Source organism: Staurois parvus, unplaced genomic scaffold (assembly GCF_062004578.1).
Source record: "Staurois parvus isolate SC_StPar_1 unplaced genomic scaffold, SC_StPar_1.0 ptg000958l, whole genome shotgun sequence".
Taxonomy (NCBI): Eukaryota; Metazoa; Chordata; class Amphibia; order Anura; family Ranidae; genus Staurois; species Staurois parvus.
The window spans coordinates 1,263,716-1,282,872 of record NW_028318754.1 but is presented as its reverse complement, the minus strand read 5'-3'; the positions used below and the strand labels follow the sequence as shown (position 1 = coordinate 1,282,872).

Genomic DNA, 19,157 nt, shown 5'->3' with positions numbered 1-19,157 from the left:
CAGGAGGGATCAATCATTAGATTTCAGCCAGTGATTTCTGGCTGAAATCAGATGATCGGTCCCTGTCCTATCCTGTCCTGTGTTGACATTTACACAGGGCAGGATATGATGTCATTCTTCTCTTCTGCCTAGACGCATTCCGTTCCAGACAGAGAAGAAGACACAGTAAAAGTGAGTACAAAGCACTACACTGACAGAACACACCTAGGACACATTTAACCCCCTGATCGCCCCCCCCCCCCCAGTTAACCCCTTCACTGCCCTGTCACCAGTGTCACTGATCAGTGAACCAATTTTTACTGATCACTGTATCAGTGTCGCTGGCGACTTCCGATAGTGGTAGCGCCCCTCCCAGATAGCGCCAGATTGCCCGCCAGTACACCAGTAATCCCGTTTAACCCCTTGATCGCCCCCTCTTCCCCTCAGTTAACCCCTTCACTGCCCTGTCATCAGTGTCACTGATCAGTGAACCGATTTTTACTGATCACTGTATCAGTGTCGCTGGCGACTTCCGATAGTGTTAGCGCCCCTCCCAGATAGCGCCAGATTGCCCGCTAATACACAAATAATCCCGTCTAACCCCTTGATCTCCCCCCCCCCAGTTAACCCCTTCACTGCCCTGTCACCAGTGTCATTGATTACAGTGAACAGATTTTTACTGATCACTGTATTAGTGTCACTGGTGACTTCCGATAGTGTTAGCGCCCCTCCTAGATAGCGCCAGTTTGCCCGCTAATGCACGGGATTTTTTTTACCAAAAACATGTAGCAGAATACATTTTTGTTTAATTTTATGACTAACTTTGCGTTTACTATATATTTTTTATAGCTGAAAGTAGAAAATATTGGTTTTTTTCAAAATTTTCGTGGTTTTTTTGTTTATAGCGCAAAAAATAAAAAGCGCACAGGTGATCAAATACCACCAAAAGAAAGCTCTATTTGTGTGAAAAAAAGGACGTAAATTTCGTTTGGGTACAGCGTCGTTTGGGTACTATTTCAATTATCATTTTGAATTAGTGCAGCGCCAAACAGCAAAAAAAGGCCTGGTCATTAAGGGGGATAAATCCTCTGGAGCTCAAGTGGTTAAAAGTGAACTTGGAGGTAAAAACGAAATACAGCATAAAATCCAATTCGTGGACTTTGGCGGGCGTACTGATGTCACGTGTCTGGTTCCACGCAGTGCGTTTTCCTTACAAAGGGATCGACGGTAAAAGAACACAAAGAAAAATAATCCTTCCCGGGGCTCAGAGGTCCTTCACAGTTGGATAACCAACAGGTCCATAAAAGCCAAAATGCTTGGTGGATGCAGCCCCCCTCAGATGGGGGAATCCATTGCAACTACAAAAAGAAAAAACTGGGTGCAAAGCACGTAGTGCATCACCAATGATTTTATTATGCAGGATAAGCGTACTCCAACATTGCGAAGGGGGTGCACTCCCTTCTTTAGAGCTAAGCTTAGTGTCAGCTTGCCAGCTTGGTGGGGTGTTGCTGAACGTTTTGTGAGTACCCATTTGTTTTTATGGTTTTTTTTTTCTTTTGTTTTTTTTATAATAGACCATTGATAATGCACTAGGTCAGGGTAGGCAACCTGCAGCTCTCCAGCTGTTGCAGGACTACAAGTTCCATCATGCCAGAAGTCAGAATGGAGATGGCACCAGGATTGGAGAAAAAATGTAATCAAAAGCAAAATAAAAACAAAAATTTCTTTAACCACTAGTGGACCACCCACAGTACATATACTGCTACAGAGCGGCCCCTGTGCACAGGATCACGTATATAAATGTGATCCTGCATTTTGGGGTAGGAGGCGCAGTGATTACCCACCGGAGCCCGATGATTGATTGCCGGGGGGAGGGGGGGGGGGCTTCTACTATCCTCGCCCGGACTTCTGCCTTATAAGCCCAATTTTCTGGAAGCTGTCCAATAGTGGACGGCGCCCACCACAGGAGAAGCTAGCGGAAGGGTTCTGTGAGGATAACAGTCACGTTCAACCACCATATTCATAATCTGAAAAGTCATACTTTTGATTCTTATCTACCCCTTTTTTCATCTCCCCCAGACTTTAGGATTTCTTACTTCGATGTCCTTAAACAGGTTTTTAGCTCCTAATGTACGGTTACTGGATGTCATAAACACGTTTCATTCCATAAACAAGTTTTTATCTTACTCTCAGCACAATATCTTGTGACTTTGTTCCTTTGACCTAGAGAAAGTGACACATCAGTCACCTGGCATTTGGGCAACAATGCTTTATTGTACAAATTACCCAATACACAAAGGGACCAAGGCCAAAACATTTCATAGGCATTACACGGGGTTTGGTGTTATCCTGGCATTTCAGGGCCTCCAAAATTGTGGTAAGTAGTGAGGAAGTTACGCACCTTCAGGCTTTCAAAGTGGTCATTGGATTTCAGGCTCCTGTATTTAGCTAGGCTTCAAAAAGTCTCACACATGTGGTATCCCAATACTCGGTAGAAGTAGCAGAATGTATTTTGGGGTGTAATTCCACTTATACCCATGGCTTGTGTAAGAAATATATAATTTAAATAACAACTTTGTGTATAAAAAAAAAGAAATTTGTGGGAAAAAATAAATCTTCCATGAACTCAATATGCCTCTCAGATAGCTTAGGGTGTCTACGGTCCGAAAAGGGGTCATTGGGGGTGTTTGTACTATCCTGGTATTTAGCACCTCAAGAAATGTGATGGGCAGTCAGAAAGTAAAAGCTGTGTAAATTCCATTATCTATACCATAGTTTGTAGATGCTATAACTTTCACACAAAGCCATCAATATACACTTATTGGGATTTTGTTTACGCAAAACATGTAGCGGAATACATTTTGGCTATTTTTTTGGGATATTTTTGGACAAAAATGAGAGAATATCGTTTTTTCAAAACTTTTTTTTTTGTTTATAGCGCCAAAAATAAAAAGCGCACAGGTGATCAAATACCACCAAAAGAAAGCTCTATTTGTGTGAAAAATACATAAATTTCATTTATGTACTGTATTGCATGACTGCGCAATTGTCAAACTAGTGCAGCACTGTATAGCAAAAAAATGGCGTAAATTGCAGTATCTATACCATAGTTTGCAGACGCTACAACTTTCACACAAAGCAATCAATATACACTTTACCAAAAACATGTAGCAGAATACATTTTGGCCTAAATTTATAACTAACTTTGAGTTTACTATATATTTTTTATAGCCGAAAGTAAAAAATATAGTTTTTCTTCAAAATTTTTGGTCTTTTTTTTTTTTTTTTGTTTATAGCGTGAACAAAAGCGCACAGGTGATTAAATACCACTGCAAGAAAGCTCCATTTGTGTGAAAAAAAGGACATAACTTTCGTTTGGGTACAGCATTGCATGACCAGTTGAATTAGTGCAGCGCTGAGTAGCAAAAAGAGGCCTGGTCATTAAGGGAGTAAATCCTTTGGAGGGCAAGTGGTTAGTTTCCAAGTGCAATCCATCCATCAGAATGTATATTTCATAAAATCAATGAAAAATAATTTTAAGAAGGATACAATAAAAAAAAAATCATTTGTGAAACTTTATTTTTTATTGATGTATATGGAATTGTGGACACTTTTAGGGTTATATATGAACTTTAGTTATTCTGTGCATTTAGTCATTTGCATCATTTTGGGTAAAAATAAGTGTGTGTGTGTGTGTGTGTGTGTGTGTGTGTGTATGTATGTATATATATATAACACACACAGGTGAAACTCTATAATTAGAATATCATGCAAAAGTTAATTTATTTCAGTGATGCAACTTAAAAGGTGTAACTAATATATGAGACTCATTACATGCAAAGATAGTTCAAGCCGTGATTTGTCATAATTGTGGTGATTATGGCTTACAGCTCATGAAAACCCCAAATCCACAATCTCAGAAAATTAGAATATTGTGAAAAGGTGCAATATTATAGGTTCAAAGTGTCCCACTCTAATCAGCTAATTAAGCCATAACACCTGCAAAGGGTTCCTGAGCCTTTAAATGGTCTCTCAGTCTGGTTCAGTAGGAATCACAATCATGGGAAAGACTGCTGACCTGACAGTTGTGCAGAAAACCATCATCGACACCCTCCACAAGGAGGGAAAGCCTCAAAAGGTAATTGCAAAAGAAGTTGGATGTTCCCAAAATGCTGTATAAAAGCACATTAATAGAAGGTTATGTGGAAGAAAAAGGTTCACAAGCAGCAGGGATGACCGCAGCCTGGAGAGGATTGTCAGGAAAAGGCCATTCAAAAGTGTTGGGGACTTTCACAAGGAGTGGACTGAGGCTGGAGTCAGTGCATCAAGAGCCACCACACACAGACGGATCCTGGACATGGGCTTCAAATGTCGTATTCCTCTTGTCAAGCCACTCCTGAACAACAAACGACGTCAGAAGTGTCTTACCTGGGCTAAAGAAAAACAGACCTGGTCTGTTGCTCAGTGGTCCAAAGTCCTCTTTTCTGATGAGAGCAACTTTTTGCATCTCATTTTGAAACCAAGGACCCAGAGTATGGAGGAAGAATGGAGAAGCACACACTGCAAGATGCTTGAAGTCCAGTGTGAAGTTTCCACAGTCTGTCTTGATTTGGGGTGCCATGTCATCTGCTGGTGTTGGTCCACTGTGCTTCATTAAGTCCAGGGTCAATGCAGCCGTCTATCAGGAGATTTTGGAGCACTTCATGCTTCCTTCCACAGACGAGCTTTATGGGGATGCTGACTTCATTTTCCAGCAGGACTTGGCACTTGCCCACACTGCCAAAAGCACCAAAACCTGGTTCAAAGACCATGGGATTACTGTGCTTAATTGGCCAGCAAACTCTCCTGACCTGAACCTCATAGAGAATCTATGGGGCATTGCCAAGAGAAAGATGAGACATGAGACCAAACAATGCAGAAGAGCTGAAGGCCGCTATTGAAGCATCCTGGTCTTCCATAACACCTCAGCAGTGCCACAGGCTGATAGCTTCCATGCCACACTGCATTGGGGCAGTAATTGCTGCAAAAGGGGCCCAAATCAAGTACTGAGTACATATGCATGCTTATACTTTTCAGAGGTTCGATATTCTATGTACAATCCTTGTTTTATTGATTGCATGTAATATTCCAATTTTTCTGAGATTGTGGATTTGGGGTTTTCATGAGCTGTAAGCCATAATAATCACAATTATGACAAATCACGGCCTGAACTATCTTGCTTTGCATGTAATGAGTCCATCTCATATATTAGTTTCACCTTTTAAGTTGCATTACTGAAATAAACTAACTTTTGCACGATAGTCTAATTTTTCGAGTTTCACGTGTGTGTGTGTGTGTGTGTGTGTGGATTTCTAGCTACCAGGTGTCTTTAAATGCAGGTAACAAGTTGAGATTAGAAGCAGTCTCTTAAAGGGAGTGCTGCTAATCTCATTTTGTTATCTGTATAAAAGACACCTGTCCACAGGAGCAATCCGATTCCAAACTCTCCACCATAGCAAAGACCAAAGAGCTGCCCAAGGATGTCAGGGACAAGATTGTAGACCTACACAAGGCTGGACTGGGCTACCAAACTATCGTCAAGCAGCTTGGTGAGAAGGTGACAACAGTTGGTGCAATCATTCGCAAATGGAAGAAACACAAACCAACGGTCAGTCTCCTTAGGTCTGGTGCACCATGCAAGATCTCACTTCGTGGAGTGGCAATGATCATGAGAACAGTGAGGAATCATCCCAGAACTACATGTGAGGATCTTGTCAATTATCTCCAGGCAGCTGGGACCACAGTCACCAAGAAAACAATTGGTAACGCACTACGCTGACAAGGATTGAAATCCTGCAGTGCCCACAAGGTCCTTCTGCTCAAGAAAGCACATGTCCAGGCCTGTCTAAAGTTTGCCACTGAACATCTGAATGATGCAGAGGAGGACTGGTTGAAAGTGTTGTGGTCAGATGAGACCAAAATTGAGCTCTTTGGCATCAACATAATTTGCCGTGTTTGGAGGAGGAGGAATGCTGCCTATGGCCCCAAGAACACCATCCCAACTGTCAAACATGGTAGAAACATTCTGGTTTGGGGGTGTTTTTCTGCTAAGGGGACAGGACAACTGCACCACATCAAAGGGACGATGGACGGGGCAATGTATCATCAAATCTTGGGTGAGAACCTTCTTCCCTCAGCTAGGGCATTGAAAATGGGTCATGGATAGGTGTTCCAGCATGACAATGACTCAAAACACATGGTCAAGGCAGCAAAGGAGTGGCTCAAGAAGAAGCACATTAAGCTCCTGGAGTGGCCTAGCCAGTCTCCAGACCTTAATCCGGTTGAAAATCTGTGGAGGGAGCTGAAAGTTCGAGTTGCCAAACGTCAGCCACCAAACCTAAAAGACTTGGAGAGGATTTGCCAAGAGCAGTGGGCCAAAATCTCTCCTGAGATGTGTGCAATCCTGGTGGCCAACTACAGGAAACGTCTGACCTCTGTGATTGCCAACAAGGGATTTTCCACCAAGTTCTAAGCCATGTTTTGTGAAGGGGATCAAATACTTATTTCCCTCATGAACATGCAAATTCGTGCCTAATTTGTTAGACATGCATTTCTTTTGATTTTTTTTTGTTGCTATTCTGTCTGTGTTACAGTACACCTACCATAGACTGATCATTTCTTTGTGAGTGGGCAAACATTCAAAATCAGCAGGGGATCAACTACTTATTTCCTTCAGTGTATATATCTATTGTTAGGTTCATATATATTTGAACACAGGCACAATTTTCATACTTTTGTCTCTGTATGCCACCAGAATAAATTAAACCGAAATAATCCAAATGAATTTGAAGTGCAGACTTTCAGCTTTAACGGCTTCAGCTCTACCCCATAGCAGAAATACTGCTACAGGGTGGCACCTGTGCACAAAATCACATGCATATATACGTGATTTTGCATTTGCAGGTAGGGGGTGCGCGCCCTACCCGCTCCGCCATTCGCGGCCGCATTTGTCAATCACCAGTTTCAGGCCAGTGATTACTTGCCAGCGCCTGGTGATTACTCGTCAGCGCCTGGTGATTGCTGAGGGTCTCTGATGGGGAAAGAACTGTTAGTAAACAAAACAGTTCTCCTCCCTGTCAGCTCCTACACACTGCTTTGCATGGCGGTGCACTGCAGGGCAGTGAAGTACCAATGCAGGACACAAAGTAAAATGGCACAGTCAACCCTTTGATCGCCCAACATGTTAACACTTTCATGCCCAGTGTCATTAGTACAGTGTCAGTGCTTTTTATTAGCAGTGACACCAAGTCAGTTCCCCTCAGTGTCAGAATGCCTGCCGTAGTCCCGCTATAAATCGCTGATCGCCGCCATTACTAGTAAAAATTAATTTAAAATTAATGTTAAAAAAATCCCAGTGTGTATATATATACCACCATTTGTAAACACTGTAATTTTCACATAAACTAATTAATTTACACATATTAGGATTTGTTTTTAGCAAAGACGTAGCTCAAATTTATGTCGAAATTTGATTTTTAAATAATTTTTTTTAATGGACATGTTTCATATCAAAAAGTAAAAAATACTGTTTTTTGTGTTTTTTTTTTTTTTCTCAAATGGTTTTTTTTTTTTATAGCGCAAAAAATAAAAACCGCACAGGTGATCAAATACCACCAAAAGAGAGCTCTATTTGTGGGCAAAAAAGAACGTAAATATAATTTGGGTGTAGCGTTGAATGACCACACAGTTGTCAGTCAAAATAACGCAGCGCCGTAATGCAAAAAATGGCCTGGTCAGGAAGGGGGGTAAATCCTCTGGAGGGCAAGTGGTTAATTCAAGGGGTTGAACATAAATATCAAGTACAAATTTTAGAAGCTGCAACTATTTTTATACACAGTCCCTCCATTTTCAGGGCCTCAAATGTAATTGGACAAATGAATATAATCCTAAAATGTTGATTTTTTAATATTTTGTTGAGAATACTGGCAATGACTGCCTGAAGTCTTGAACCCATGGACATTACCAAAGACTGGGTTTCCTCCTTTCTGATACTTTGCCGGGCTCTAACTGCAGCTGTCTTCAGTTGTAATTTGTTGGTCTTTCTGCCTTTTTAGTTTTGCCTTCGACAAGTGAAATGCATGCTCAATTGGGTTGAGATCAGTGGATTGACTCGGCCATTGCATAATATTCCACTTCTTTTGCTTCAAAAGCTCATGAGTTGCTTTTGCAGCGTGTTTTGGATCATTGTCCATCTGTACTGTGAAGTGCTGTCCAATCAACTTTGCTGCATTTGGCTGAATCTGGGCTGACAGTATAACTCTAAACACTGCAAAATTCATCCGGCTGCTTCTGTCACTTCAATAAACCCCCATGACCATGCCATCACACTGCCTACACCATGTTATACAGATAACGTTGTGTGCTTTGGCTCATGAGCTGTTCCAAGCCTTCTCCACACTTATTCCCCCTGTCATTCTGGTACAGATTAAACTTCATTTCATTCATCCAAAGAATGCTTTTTCAGAACTGGTCTGGCTTTTACAGATGTTTTTTGGAAAAGTCTAATCTGCCTTTTCTATTCTTCAGGCTTATGAATGGTTTGCACCTTGTGGTGAACACTCTGTATTTGCTCTCGTGAAGTCTCTTGATTGTAGACTTTGACAATGATACACCCACCTCCTGGAGAGTGTCCTTCACTTGTCTGGATGTTGTGAATGGGTTTTTCTTTACCATAGAGAAGATCCTGCGATCATCCGCCACTGTTGTCTTCTGTAGACGTTCATGCCTTTTTCTGTTACTGAGCTCACCAGTGCGTTCTTCTTTCCTCAGAATGTACCAAACTGTTGATTTGGCCACTCCTAATGTTGCTGCTATCTCTCTGATGGATTTGTTTAGTTTTTGAATGGCCTGTTTCACTTGCATGGACAGCTGTGGGTTCACAGCAATAGATTCCAAATGCAAATGCCACACTTAGAATCAACTCCAGACCTTTTACCTGCTTAACTGCTTGCCGCCCTGCCACTGTATATATACGTGTGCAGGGCGGCAGTGGAGCGCAAAACCACATTTTAAAACGGGCTCCGCTCCCACCGACCCGCGGGCGACACCATTCGATCCAGGAGGGATCAATCATTAGATTTCAGCCAGTGATTTCTGGCTGAAATCAGATGATCGGTCCCTGTCCTATCCTGTCCTGTGTTGACATTTACACAGGACAGGATATGATGTCATTCTTCTCTGCCTGGACACATTCCGTTCCAGACAGGGAAGAAGAAACATTTAAACGTGAGTAAAACACTACACAGACAGAACACTCTAGAGGACACATTTAACCCCCTGATCGCCCCCCCCCCCCAGGTAACCCCTTAACTGCCCTGTCACCAGTGTCACTGATCAGTGAAGCGATTTTTACTGATCACTGTATCAGTGTCGCTGGCGACTTCCGATAGTGTTAGCGCCCCTCCCAGATAGCGCCAGATTGCCCGCTAATACACCAGTAGTTCCGCCTAACCCCTTGATCGCCCCCCCCCCCCCCCAAGTTGACCCCTTCACTGCCCTGTCACCAGTGTCACTGATCAGTGAACGGATTTTTGCTGATCACTGTATCAGTGTCGCTGGCGACTTCCGTTCGTGTTAGCGCCCCTCCCAGATAGCGCCAGATTGCCCGCTAATACACCAGTAGTCCCGTCTAACCCCTTGATCCCCCCCCCCCCCCCCCCAAGTTGACCCCTTCGCTGCCCTGTCACCAGTGTCACTGATCAGTGAACCGATTTTTACTGAACACTGTATCAGTGTCACTGGTGACTTCCGATTTAGCGCCCCTCCCAGATAGCGCCAGTTTGCCCGCTAGTACACAAATAATCACATTTGACCCCTTGATTGCCAGGAACACGCTTACTTGCATGCTAAACCTCCATTGCTAGTATAGTGTCTGATTGGATCAATATCTTTGATCAGATCAGCGCTATACCAGCATTCACATTACTATAGTATCCCCAAAAACGCAGTGTTAGCGGGATCAGCCCCAACACCTGCCAGCACCTGCGTTTAGCCCCTATGCCCCCCCTCTTCTCCCCCAGCAAGTGCAGTGTCAGTAGATAACTGTCACTTGATACATATTACATACAAAACCGCAGTGTTCACAGAATCAGGCCTGATCTCTGTTAGCACTTGTCGGTAAATTTTTTGTAGCGGTTCAAGCAGTCCCTGACAGCCAGGTGCTCTTTTTCCCGTGAGTCGCACTAGGTACCTGTAAATTTAGTGGCCAAAATGTCTAAGCAAAGGTACTCTAGTGAAGAGGCCTATAGGATTCTGAGCATGTCAAGTGAGAGCGAAGGGGAAGACTCACTGGCAGAATCGGGCTCAGAATACAAACCTATAGACAGCAGCGGCACCCTGACAGGTAGCTCAGACGACGAGGAAGTGGTCCCTGCTAAGGTCAGGCATACCCGATCCCATTCCCAGGTTGCTGAGGTGGTACAAATGCATGATGACTCTCATATGCAGCAGAGTGCCAGTACTAGTGCCGGAGTATCTTTTGGTGAACTGGTGAGCACCAGCGGCCTAGTACGTCCTGGTCGTATGCATACCAGCACTGCAGTATCACTTGGTGACGTGGCGAGTCCCATAAGTGCAGTACAAGCTGGTGCGGTGGCGAGCACAAGTAGTGTCCCGCGGCCAACAAGAATTCGCAGACAGGCCCGTAGAGCCCCTAGTGTCCTTCCGGATGTACTTGCAAATCCCGATTGTCAGCCCACAAATTCTGCAGCACCCGTACTTCCCCCATTCACTGCCCAACCCGGAATTCAGGTGGAAACAGCAAATTTAAATACTCCCCTTAATTTTTTTGAGCTGTTTTTTACAGAAGATCTTTATGCATTGATTGTGGATCAAAGCAATTTATATGCACGACAATATATCGCCGCCAGCCCAAATTCAAACCTTGCCAGACCATTCGCATGGAAACCCATTACGATTTTCCGAATTTAAAGTTTTTTTGGGCCTAACCCTCAACATGGGCATTAATGATAAAAATCAATTGCGGTTGTATTGGTCCACAGACCCACTTGTTCACATGTCCATGTTCTCTGCTGCCATGGCCAGGCATAGATATGAGACGATAATGCGTTTTATGCACTTCTACGACAACACACTCAGTCGTCCTCGGGGTGACCCTGAATTTGACCGGCCCCACAAAATTCGGTCCCTCGTAAATCACTTTAACCAAAAATATGCAGATGTGTATACTCCCCAGAAAAACATCTGCATCGATGAGTCCCTCATTCAATATTCTGGCCGCCTTCTAATCAAACAATATCTCCCCAGCAAGCGTGCCAGATATGGGATCAAGATGTATAAGACCTGTGAGAGGGCAACAGGCTATACATGTAAGTTTCGGATTTACGAGGGAAAAGATAGTCACTTGGAGCCCCCCGGATGCCCAGACTACATGGGGAGCAGTGGCAAGATAGTTTGGGACTTGGCGTCATCCTATTTCCACTTATACGTGGACAATTTTTATTCAAGCGTGCCACTATTTAGACATTTGTTCAATTTGGGAATTTGCGCATGTGGCACTGTGCGATCTAATCGCCGAGGCTTCCTCCAACGGCTTGTAAATACCCGTCTTAAAAAGGGGGGAAAAAGCCTGCTTGAGAACTGAAGAATTGCTTGCAGTGAAGTGGAAGGACAAACGGGATGTTTACCTCCTGTCTTCCATTCACGCAGATACGACCGTCCAAATTACCACGGCAGCTGGTGTTGTTGAGAAGCCCCTCTGTGTCCACGATTATAACCTCAACATGGGAGGGGTGGACTTCAACGACCAGATGATGCAGCCGTACTTAGTTTCCCAAAAATCCAAATGCTGGTACATAAAAGTTTATTTATTTCAATTGGCTGTATATAACGCTTTTGTTCTCTATAAAGCAACTGGACATAGTGGATCATACCTAAATTTCCAGTTAGAGAACATCAGGGCCCTTTTGTATCCAGAAGGTGCTGTGCCCCAAACCCCCATCCCAGATGCAGTTAGCCATCTGCATGAGAGACATTTTCCCGATACCATTCCTGGTACCCCAACCCAAAGAAGACCCTAAAAAAGATGCTGTGTCTGCAGCAAACGTGGAATTAGGCGTGACAGCCGCTATTGTTGTCCCTCCTGTCCTGGCCAACCTGGCCTCTGCGTCAAGCCCTGCTTCCGCCTCTACCATACACTAGTGAACTATTAGTATAGGGTACAGCACGGCACAGATCAGGGCACATTTACACAGGGTCTCGAAATATGTTAGGTAGTCAGGAAACTGGCTATCGCATTTGGAGAGACTCTACCAGCTGTTTAAATGTTTTGAAAAAAAAAAGTAAAAAAAAATAAATGTACAAATACCCCCCAAAAAATGAAAAAAAAAATGTAAAAACCAAAAATTGTTTTTTTTTGTTGTCATTTTTGTGATTGTTCGACTTTTACTGTTTTATTGTTATTGTTTTATTGTTAACCATTTGTTTGCAGGAATGCTTTCAGCTGCAGTGCTGACCTGTTTATTCTGACAGCAACAGGAACTTGCTCTCAGAATTGACATAAGTCAGCGTGGGCAGCGCTGTTGGATGAGATTTTTCATCCGCAGTTATAAAAAACAGAATATATGCCAAAGCATGGGGGCCTGGGGTGGCCAGTGGGTGGATGGCCCCTATGCTTCGGCATATATATTTTATATCTGTTGGCACATTTCATGTGTGCCCACCATTAGAAGTGGGTGGATTGAGGGAGGTTTCTAATGGTGGGCATACCACCACACACTTTTCCTTATAAAGTTGTTTTATTGAGTTTGTTTTATTGTTAACCATTGTTGATTTCTTTGCAGGAACGTCAAACTGCAGCACTGACCTGTTTATTCTGACAGCAACAGGGTTTTGCTTTCAGAATAGACATTAAGTAGGTGTGTGCAGTGCTGTCGGATGAGATTTTTCATCCGCAGTTATAAAAAACAGAATATATGCCAAAGCATGGGGGCCTGGGGTGGCCAGTGGGTGGATGGCCCCTATGCTTCGGCATATATATTTTATATTTGTTGGCACATTTCATATGTGCCCACCATTAGAAGTGGGTGGGTTGAGGGAGGTTTCTAAAGGTGGGCATACCACACACTTTTTCTGGCAGAGATTTCTTCTCTTTTTTTTTCATTCAGCCCACAGGCTGCATAAAGAAAAAAAGAACATAGCATATACACCCAACAAGGACCAGTGACTTACTGGTACATCACTGGACTTTGAATGGTTATACCAGGGTGATGCCTGCAGGCATCATCCTGGTATCATTTTTTTCAGCCGGCAATGGGCTTTCATGTAAAAGCATTCCTAGTGGTTAATTAGCTGCAGAATTGCCTTTACTAACAGTGGGAGAAAATGCACCCCCTCCCTGAGATAGCATTAAAAGTGATTAAAAAAAAAAAAAAATGAAAGGGACAGTGTAAAAATAATTAAATAAATCAGAAGAAAAAAAAAAAGGACCCTCGCCCATCCGCGCACACCTGCGGTCATGAGCGTTGACCCTGTGCCAGTATGGAAACAGCGATTGCACCATGCATGTGAGGGATCACCACGAACGTCAGATCAAGGGCAGTAATTATAGCTCTAGACCTCCTCTGTAAATCCAAAATGGTAGCTTGTAAAGGCTTTTAAAGTGTTGCCTATAGATATTAAAAATGTATGCAGTTTGTCGCCATTGCACAGGGCATGCGTAATTTTAAAGCATGTCATGTTTGGTATCTATTTACTCAGCATAGCATCATCTTTTATACCAATATATTGTGTTTTTGTGCATTAAAATTAAAAAAAGTGTATATTTTTCAAAAAAATTGCGTTTGAAAAATCGCTGTGTAAATAATATGTGAGATAAAAAATTGCACTACCCACCATTTTATTTACTAGGGTGTCTGCTCTAAAAAAAATATATAATGTTTGGGGGTTCACTTTAATTTCCTAGCAAAAATACTGATTTTTTTTAATGTGAACAAAGTGTCAGAAAAGGCTTGGTCTTCAGGTGGTTAGAAGAGTTAGTGATGTGTGGCATAAACTTCTAATGCTGGGCATAAAATGCCCCCACCCCTCAAAATGACCCCTTTTTGGAAAGTAGACACCCCAAACTATTTGCTGAGAGGCATGTTGAATCAATAGAAGAATTTATTTTTTTACCACAAGTTTTTGGAAAATGAAGAAAGAAAATAAAAATATATTTTCTTTTCTTTTTTATATTTCAAAACCTTGTGAGAAAAAATGAGATCTGCAAAATACTTACCATGCCTCTTTTTAAATTCCTTGGAGTGTCTACTTTCCAAAAAGGGGTCATTTGGGGGGGTTTGGTGCTATCCTGGCATTACAGGGCCCCCGAAACTGTGATAGGTAGTGGGGAAGTGAAACGAAGAAGTTACACACCTTCAGGCTTTCAAAGTGCTCATTGGATTTCAGGCTCCTGTATGTTGCTAGACTCCCAAAAAGTGTCACACGTGTGGTATCCTCATACTCGGTAGAAGTAGCAGAATGTATTTTGGGGTATAATTCCACATATACCTATGGCTTGTGCAAGAAATAAATCATTTAAATGACAATTTTGTGTAAAAAAAAAAAAAAAAGAAAAAAAAAAACGTTTTTGTCATTTTCCAGAAACTTGTGGAAAAAAAATAAATCTTCCATGGACACAATGGGGTTTATTTACTAAAGCTGGAGAGTGCAAAATCAGACTCACTTCTGCATAGAAACCAATCAGCTTCCAGGTTTCATTGCCAAAGCTTCATTGAACAAGCTGAGGTTAGAAGCTGATTGGTTTCTATGCAGAAGGGAGTCTGATTTTGGACTCTCCAGCTTTAGTAAATAAACCCCAATATGTCTCTCAGCAGATAGCTTAGGGTGTCTGCTTTCCGAAAAGGGGTCATTTGGGGGTGTTTGTTCTATCCTGGTATTTTAGCACCTCGAGATGTGATGGGCGGTCAGAAAGTAAAAGCTGTGTAAATTTCAAATTATCTATACCATAGTTTGTAGACGCTGTAACGTTCACACAAAGCAATCAATATACACTTTTTTGGATTTTATTTACCAAAAACATGTAGCAGAATACATTTTGGCTTAAATTTATGACTAACTTTGAGTTTACGATATATTTTTTATAGCTGAAAGTAGAAAATATTGGGGTTTTTTTCCAAGATTTTTGTGTTTTTTTTTGTTTATAGCGCCAAAAATAAAAAGCGCACAGGTGATCAAATACCACCAAAAGAAAGCTCTATTTGTGTGAAATATAGGACGTAAATTTCGTTTGGGTACAGCATTGCATGACCGCGCAATTATCATTTGAATTAGTGCAGCGCCAAACAGCAAAAAAAGGCCTGGTCATTAAGGGGGGTAAATCCTCTGGAGCTCAAGTGGTTAACTGATGAAGAAATAACGAAGGAGTAACCCACACCTGGCCATGAAATTGCTTTTGATTCAATTGTTCAATTACTTTTGGTCCCTTGAAAAAGGGGGGATGGCTACTCTTAAGAGCTTTAATTCCTAAACCCTTCCTCCAATTTGGATGTACACGCCCTCTAATTAAACGAGAGTGTGCAATTTCAGCCCATATCCATTCTATAGCTATAGCTTGAATATGTTTTGTTAAATAGCTGAAAAAAACTAAAATTGTGCCTGTGTCCAAATATATATGGACCTAACTGTACATTCGTCCAAAAATGTTAATAGACTTATGATTATTTTATGTATCGATTGATTTTGCACAGGCTATTTCTCTTTTTCACTCTGGATGAATTGGTTATTGATTTGATGCACCTGCGTTGATGTGCACACTATTTTGTGTCATGAATTATTTTGAGTTTTTTTCTTTTTTTTTTTTAAATGCACTGATGTATTGTTTTAATGCACTCTTTTTGAGCGCAGTTGTGGTTTGAACAATTGTGGGGTTTTTTTGGGGTTTTTTTGGGGGGTTTTTTGAGCACTGTGATATGGGGGTGTTAAGGAGAGCTCGGAATTTTTTGTATTTGCTTTTTGAATAAATCATAATACACCTGTGATTAAATGAATAAGAGATATAAAACTGTTTTGCAGGTTATCAATGCTGCTTTGGCACTTGCAGCCAAACCACATAGTAAAGTGGCACAGGAAACAATGGACCTGTTCAAAGATCAGTGGGAAAGACAAGTTCGTATTTTGACTGATGCTGTTGATGATATTACTTCAATCGATGATTTTTTGGCTGTTTCAGGTAAATTTGCCTCAGTTTCTCTTCTAGCATCCTTTGGTTAAAAAAAAAAAAATACTCAAAACATTAGGAAGAAAATAAGAACTTAGACTTTATTGTACAGGTGAAGCTCAAAAAATTAGAATATCGTACAAAAGTTCATTCATTTCAGTAATGCAACTTAAAAGGTGAAACTAATATATGAGACTCATTACATGCAAAGATAGTTCAAGCCGTGATTTGTCATAATTGTGATGATTATGGCTTACAGCTCATGAAAACCCCAAATCCACAATCTCAGAAAATTAGAATATTGTGAAAAGGTGCTATATTCTAGGCTCAGTGTCCCACTCTAATCAGCTAATTAAGCCATAACACCTGCAAAGGGTTCCTGAGCCTTTAAATGGTCTCTGTCTGGTTCAGTAGGAATCACAATCATGGAAAAGACTGCTGACCTGACAGTTGTGCAGAAAACCATCATCCACGCCCTCCACAAGGAGGGAAAGCCTCAAAAGGTAATTGCAAAAGAAGTTGGATGTTCCCAAAGTGCTGTATCAAAGCACATTAATAGAAAGTTATGTGGAAGGGAAAAGTGTGGAAGAAAAAGGTGCACAAGCAGCAGGGATGACCGCAGCCTGGAGAGGGTTGTCAGGAAAAGGCCATTCAAAAGTGTTGGGGACTTTCACAAGGAGTGGACTGAAGCTGGAGTCAATGCACCAAGAGCCACCACACACAGACGGATCCTGGACATGGGCTTCAAATGTCTTATTACTCTTGTCAAACCGCTCCTGAACAACAAACAACTTCAGAAGCGTCTTACCTGGGATAAAGAAAAAAAACAAACCTGGTCTGTTGCTCAGTGGTCCAAAGTCCTCTTTTCTGATGAGAGCAACTTTTTGCATCTCATTTTGAAACCAAAGAATGGAGAGGCACACACTGCAAGATGCTTGAAGTCCAGTGTGAAGTTTCCACAGTCTGTTGATTTGGGGAGCCATGTCATCTGCTGGTGTTGGTCCACTGTGCTTCATTAAGTCCAAGGTCAACGCAGCCATCTACCAGGAGATTTTGGAGCACTTCATGCTTCCTTCCGCAGACTACCTTCATAGGGATGCTGTCTTCATTTTCCAGCAGGACTTGGCACCTGCCCACACTGCCAAAAGCACCAAAACCTGGTTCAATGACCGTGTGATTATTGTGCTTGATTGGCCAGCAAACTCGCCTGACCTCAACCCCATAGAGAATCTATGGGGCATTGCCAAGAGAAAGATGAGAGACATGAGACCGAACAATGCAGAAGAGCTGAAGGCCGCTATTGAAGCATCCTGGTCTTCCATAACACCTCAGCAGTGCCACAGGCTGATAGCTTCCATGCCACGCCGCATTGAGGCAGTGATTGCTGCAAAAGGGGCCCAAATCAAGTACTGAGTACATATGCATGCTTATACTTTTCAGAGGTTCGATATTGTTCTATGTACAATCCTTGTTTTATTGATTGCATGCAATATTCTAATTTTCTGAGATTGTGGATTTGGGGCTTTCATGAGCTGTAAGCCATAATAATCACAATTATGACAAATCACGGCCTGAACTATCTTGCTTTGCATGTAATGAGTCCATCTCATATATTAGCTTCACCTTTTAAGTTGCATTACTGAAATAAACTAACTTTTGCACGATATTCTAATTTTTCGAGTTTCACCTGTATGTCGGAACAAAAAAAGTTCAAGCAGTTCATTATTGCAACAAATGCAGCTTTCCCTGTGTTTTATCCCTGATCTGCCTAGAAATTTACTAATTTCCTCTTTTGGAATGACACAGTGTGCCTTTTTGTGTAATGAAATTCCAAGAACTTGTTTCAGCCCAACCCAGTTATTTTGTTAAATTCCCATTCTGATCTCCACAGCATAGGGACTGATAGTTCTGTGTATACAGACCAAAAGAAGGGAGCAAATAGGAGAAGTTCAATGTAAGGTTTTACATAAGTGAAGCAGTAAAAAGCAAAATTCTGTTGTGTAAGGTGTTTTTTTTTTTTTTTTTTTTTTTTTTTTTTACCTAAAGGAACTGTGATATTACTATATTTATGTATATAATTACTATCCATATTTAAATAGATGCTTTTTTTTTTTTTTGTTCTACAGAGAACCATATTTTGGAGGATGTCAATAAATGTGTGATAGCTCTTCAGGAAAAAGATGTTGATGGTTTGGATCGCACAGCTGGCGCAATCCGTGGGCGTGCAGCTAGAGTTATACATGTTGTGACTTCAGAGATGGATAACTATGAACCAGGAGTTTACACAGAAAAAGTCCTGGAAGCAACAAAACTTTTGTCAGACACTGGTATGATTGAATGCGACTATCTTTACAGAGAGGTCCATATTACTGGCTATATGTGGCCTGGAAATATTTTCCTTTTAGTTACTAATAAAACCTGCGTTAACAAACATTTAGCAAATAGTACGGAAATCACATCATTGTGTTTTCTTGTAAAGAAGTTTGATCTGTATCTTTCTCAGTTGTTTTAATAGTATATTAAAGTTTAATACTAGATGCAGTTCGAAGAAAAATTTGCACCTAAATGGATCATGAAAAAATGTTATATTGTTATGATATTAGAGGAATTATTTAAGTTTATGGAGCTAATTGAAAAAATATATAGGCATTTTTTTTTTCAGCATTTAGCTCTACGGGAGGCTAAATCATTTGGTTGTTTAAGCCTACATCTCCCATATTTTAGATTATAGTTGTGAATGCAGAGATGCTTTTTAAGGCATCAGATGCCATGTGAATTTGGACCATTGTGTTTGCATGAATGGAAAGCAGGATGAATGCATCACGTTTTGTCCTTCCATTTCACTTCTAGTGGTTCTTAATTCCACAAGCAGGCTTTCTTTCCCTTTCTAAGTGAGATGTTAAAGGATAAGTTCACCTTTTTACAAAAATAAATACACTTTTTTTTGCAGGTAAATTGTGCTTTT

At 41.5% G+C, this 19,157-nt stretch overlaps 1 protein-coding gene across 1 annotated transcript in view; it reads left to right on the top strand.

Annotated features, from left to right (window-relative positions):
• CTNNA1 (catenin alpha 1) overlaps positions 1 to 19,157 on the top strand; it is a 274,271-nt gene that overhangs the window by 193,861 nt on the left and 61,253 nt on the right. Inside the window, exons 11-12 of the mRNA XM_089657034.1 lie at positions 16,048 to 16,204; positions 18,319 to 18,519. Coding sequence (XP_089513160.1) covers positions 16,048 to 16,204; positions 18,319 to 18,519 — 358 coding nt within the window. The remainder of the gene's footprint in view (positions 1 to 16,047; positions 16,205 to 18,318; positions 18,520 to 19,157) is intronic.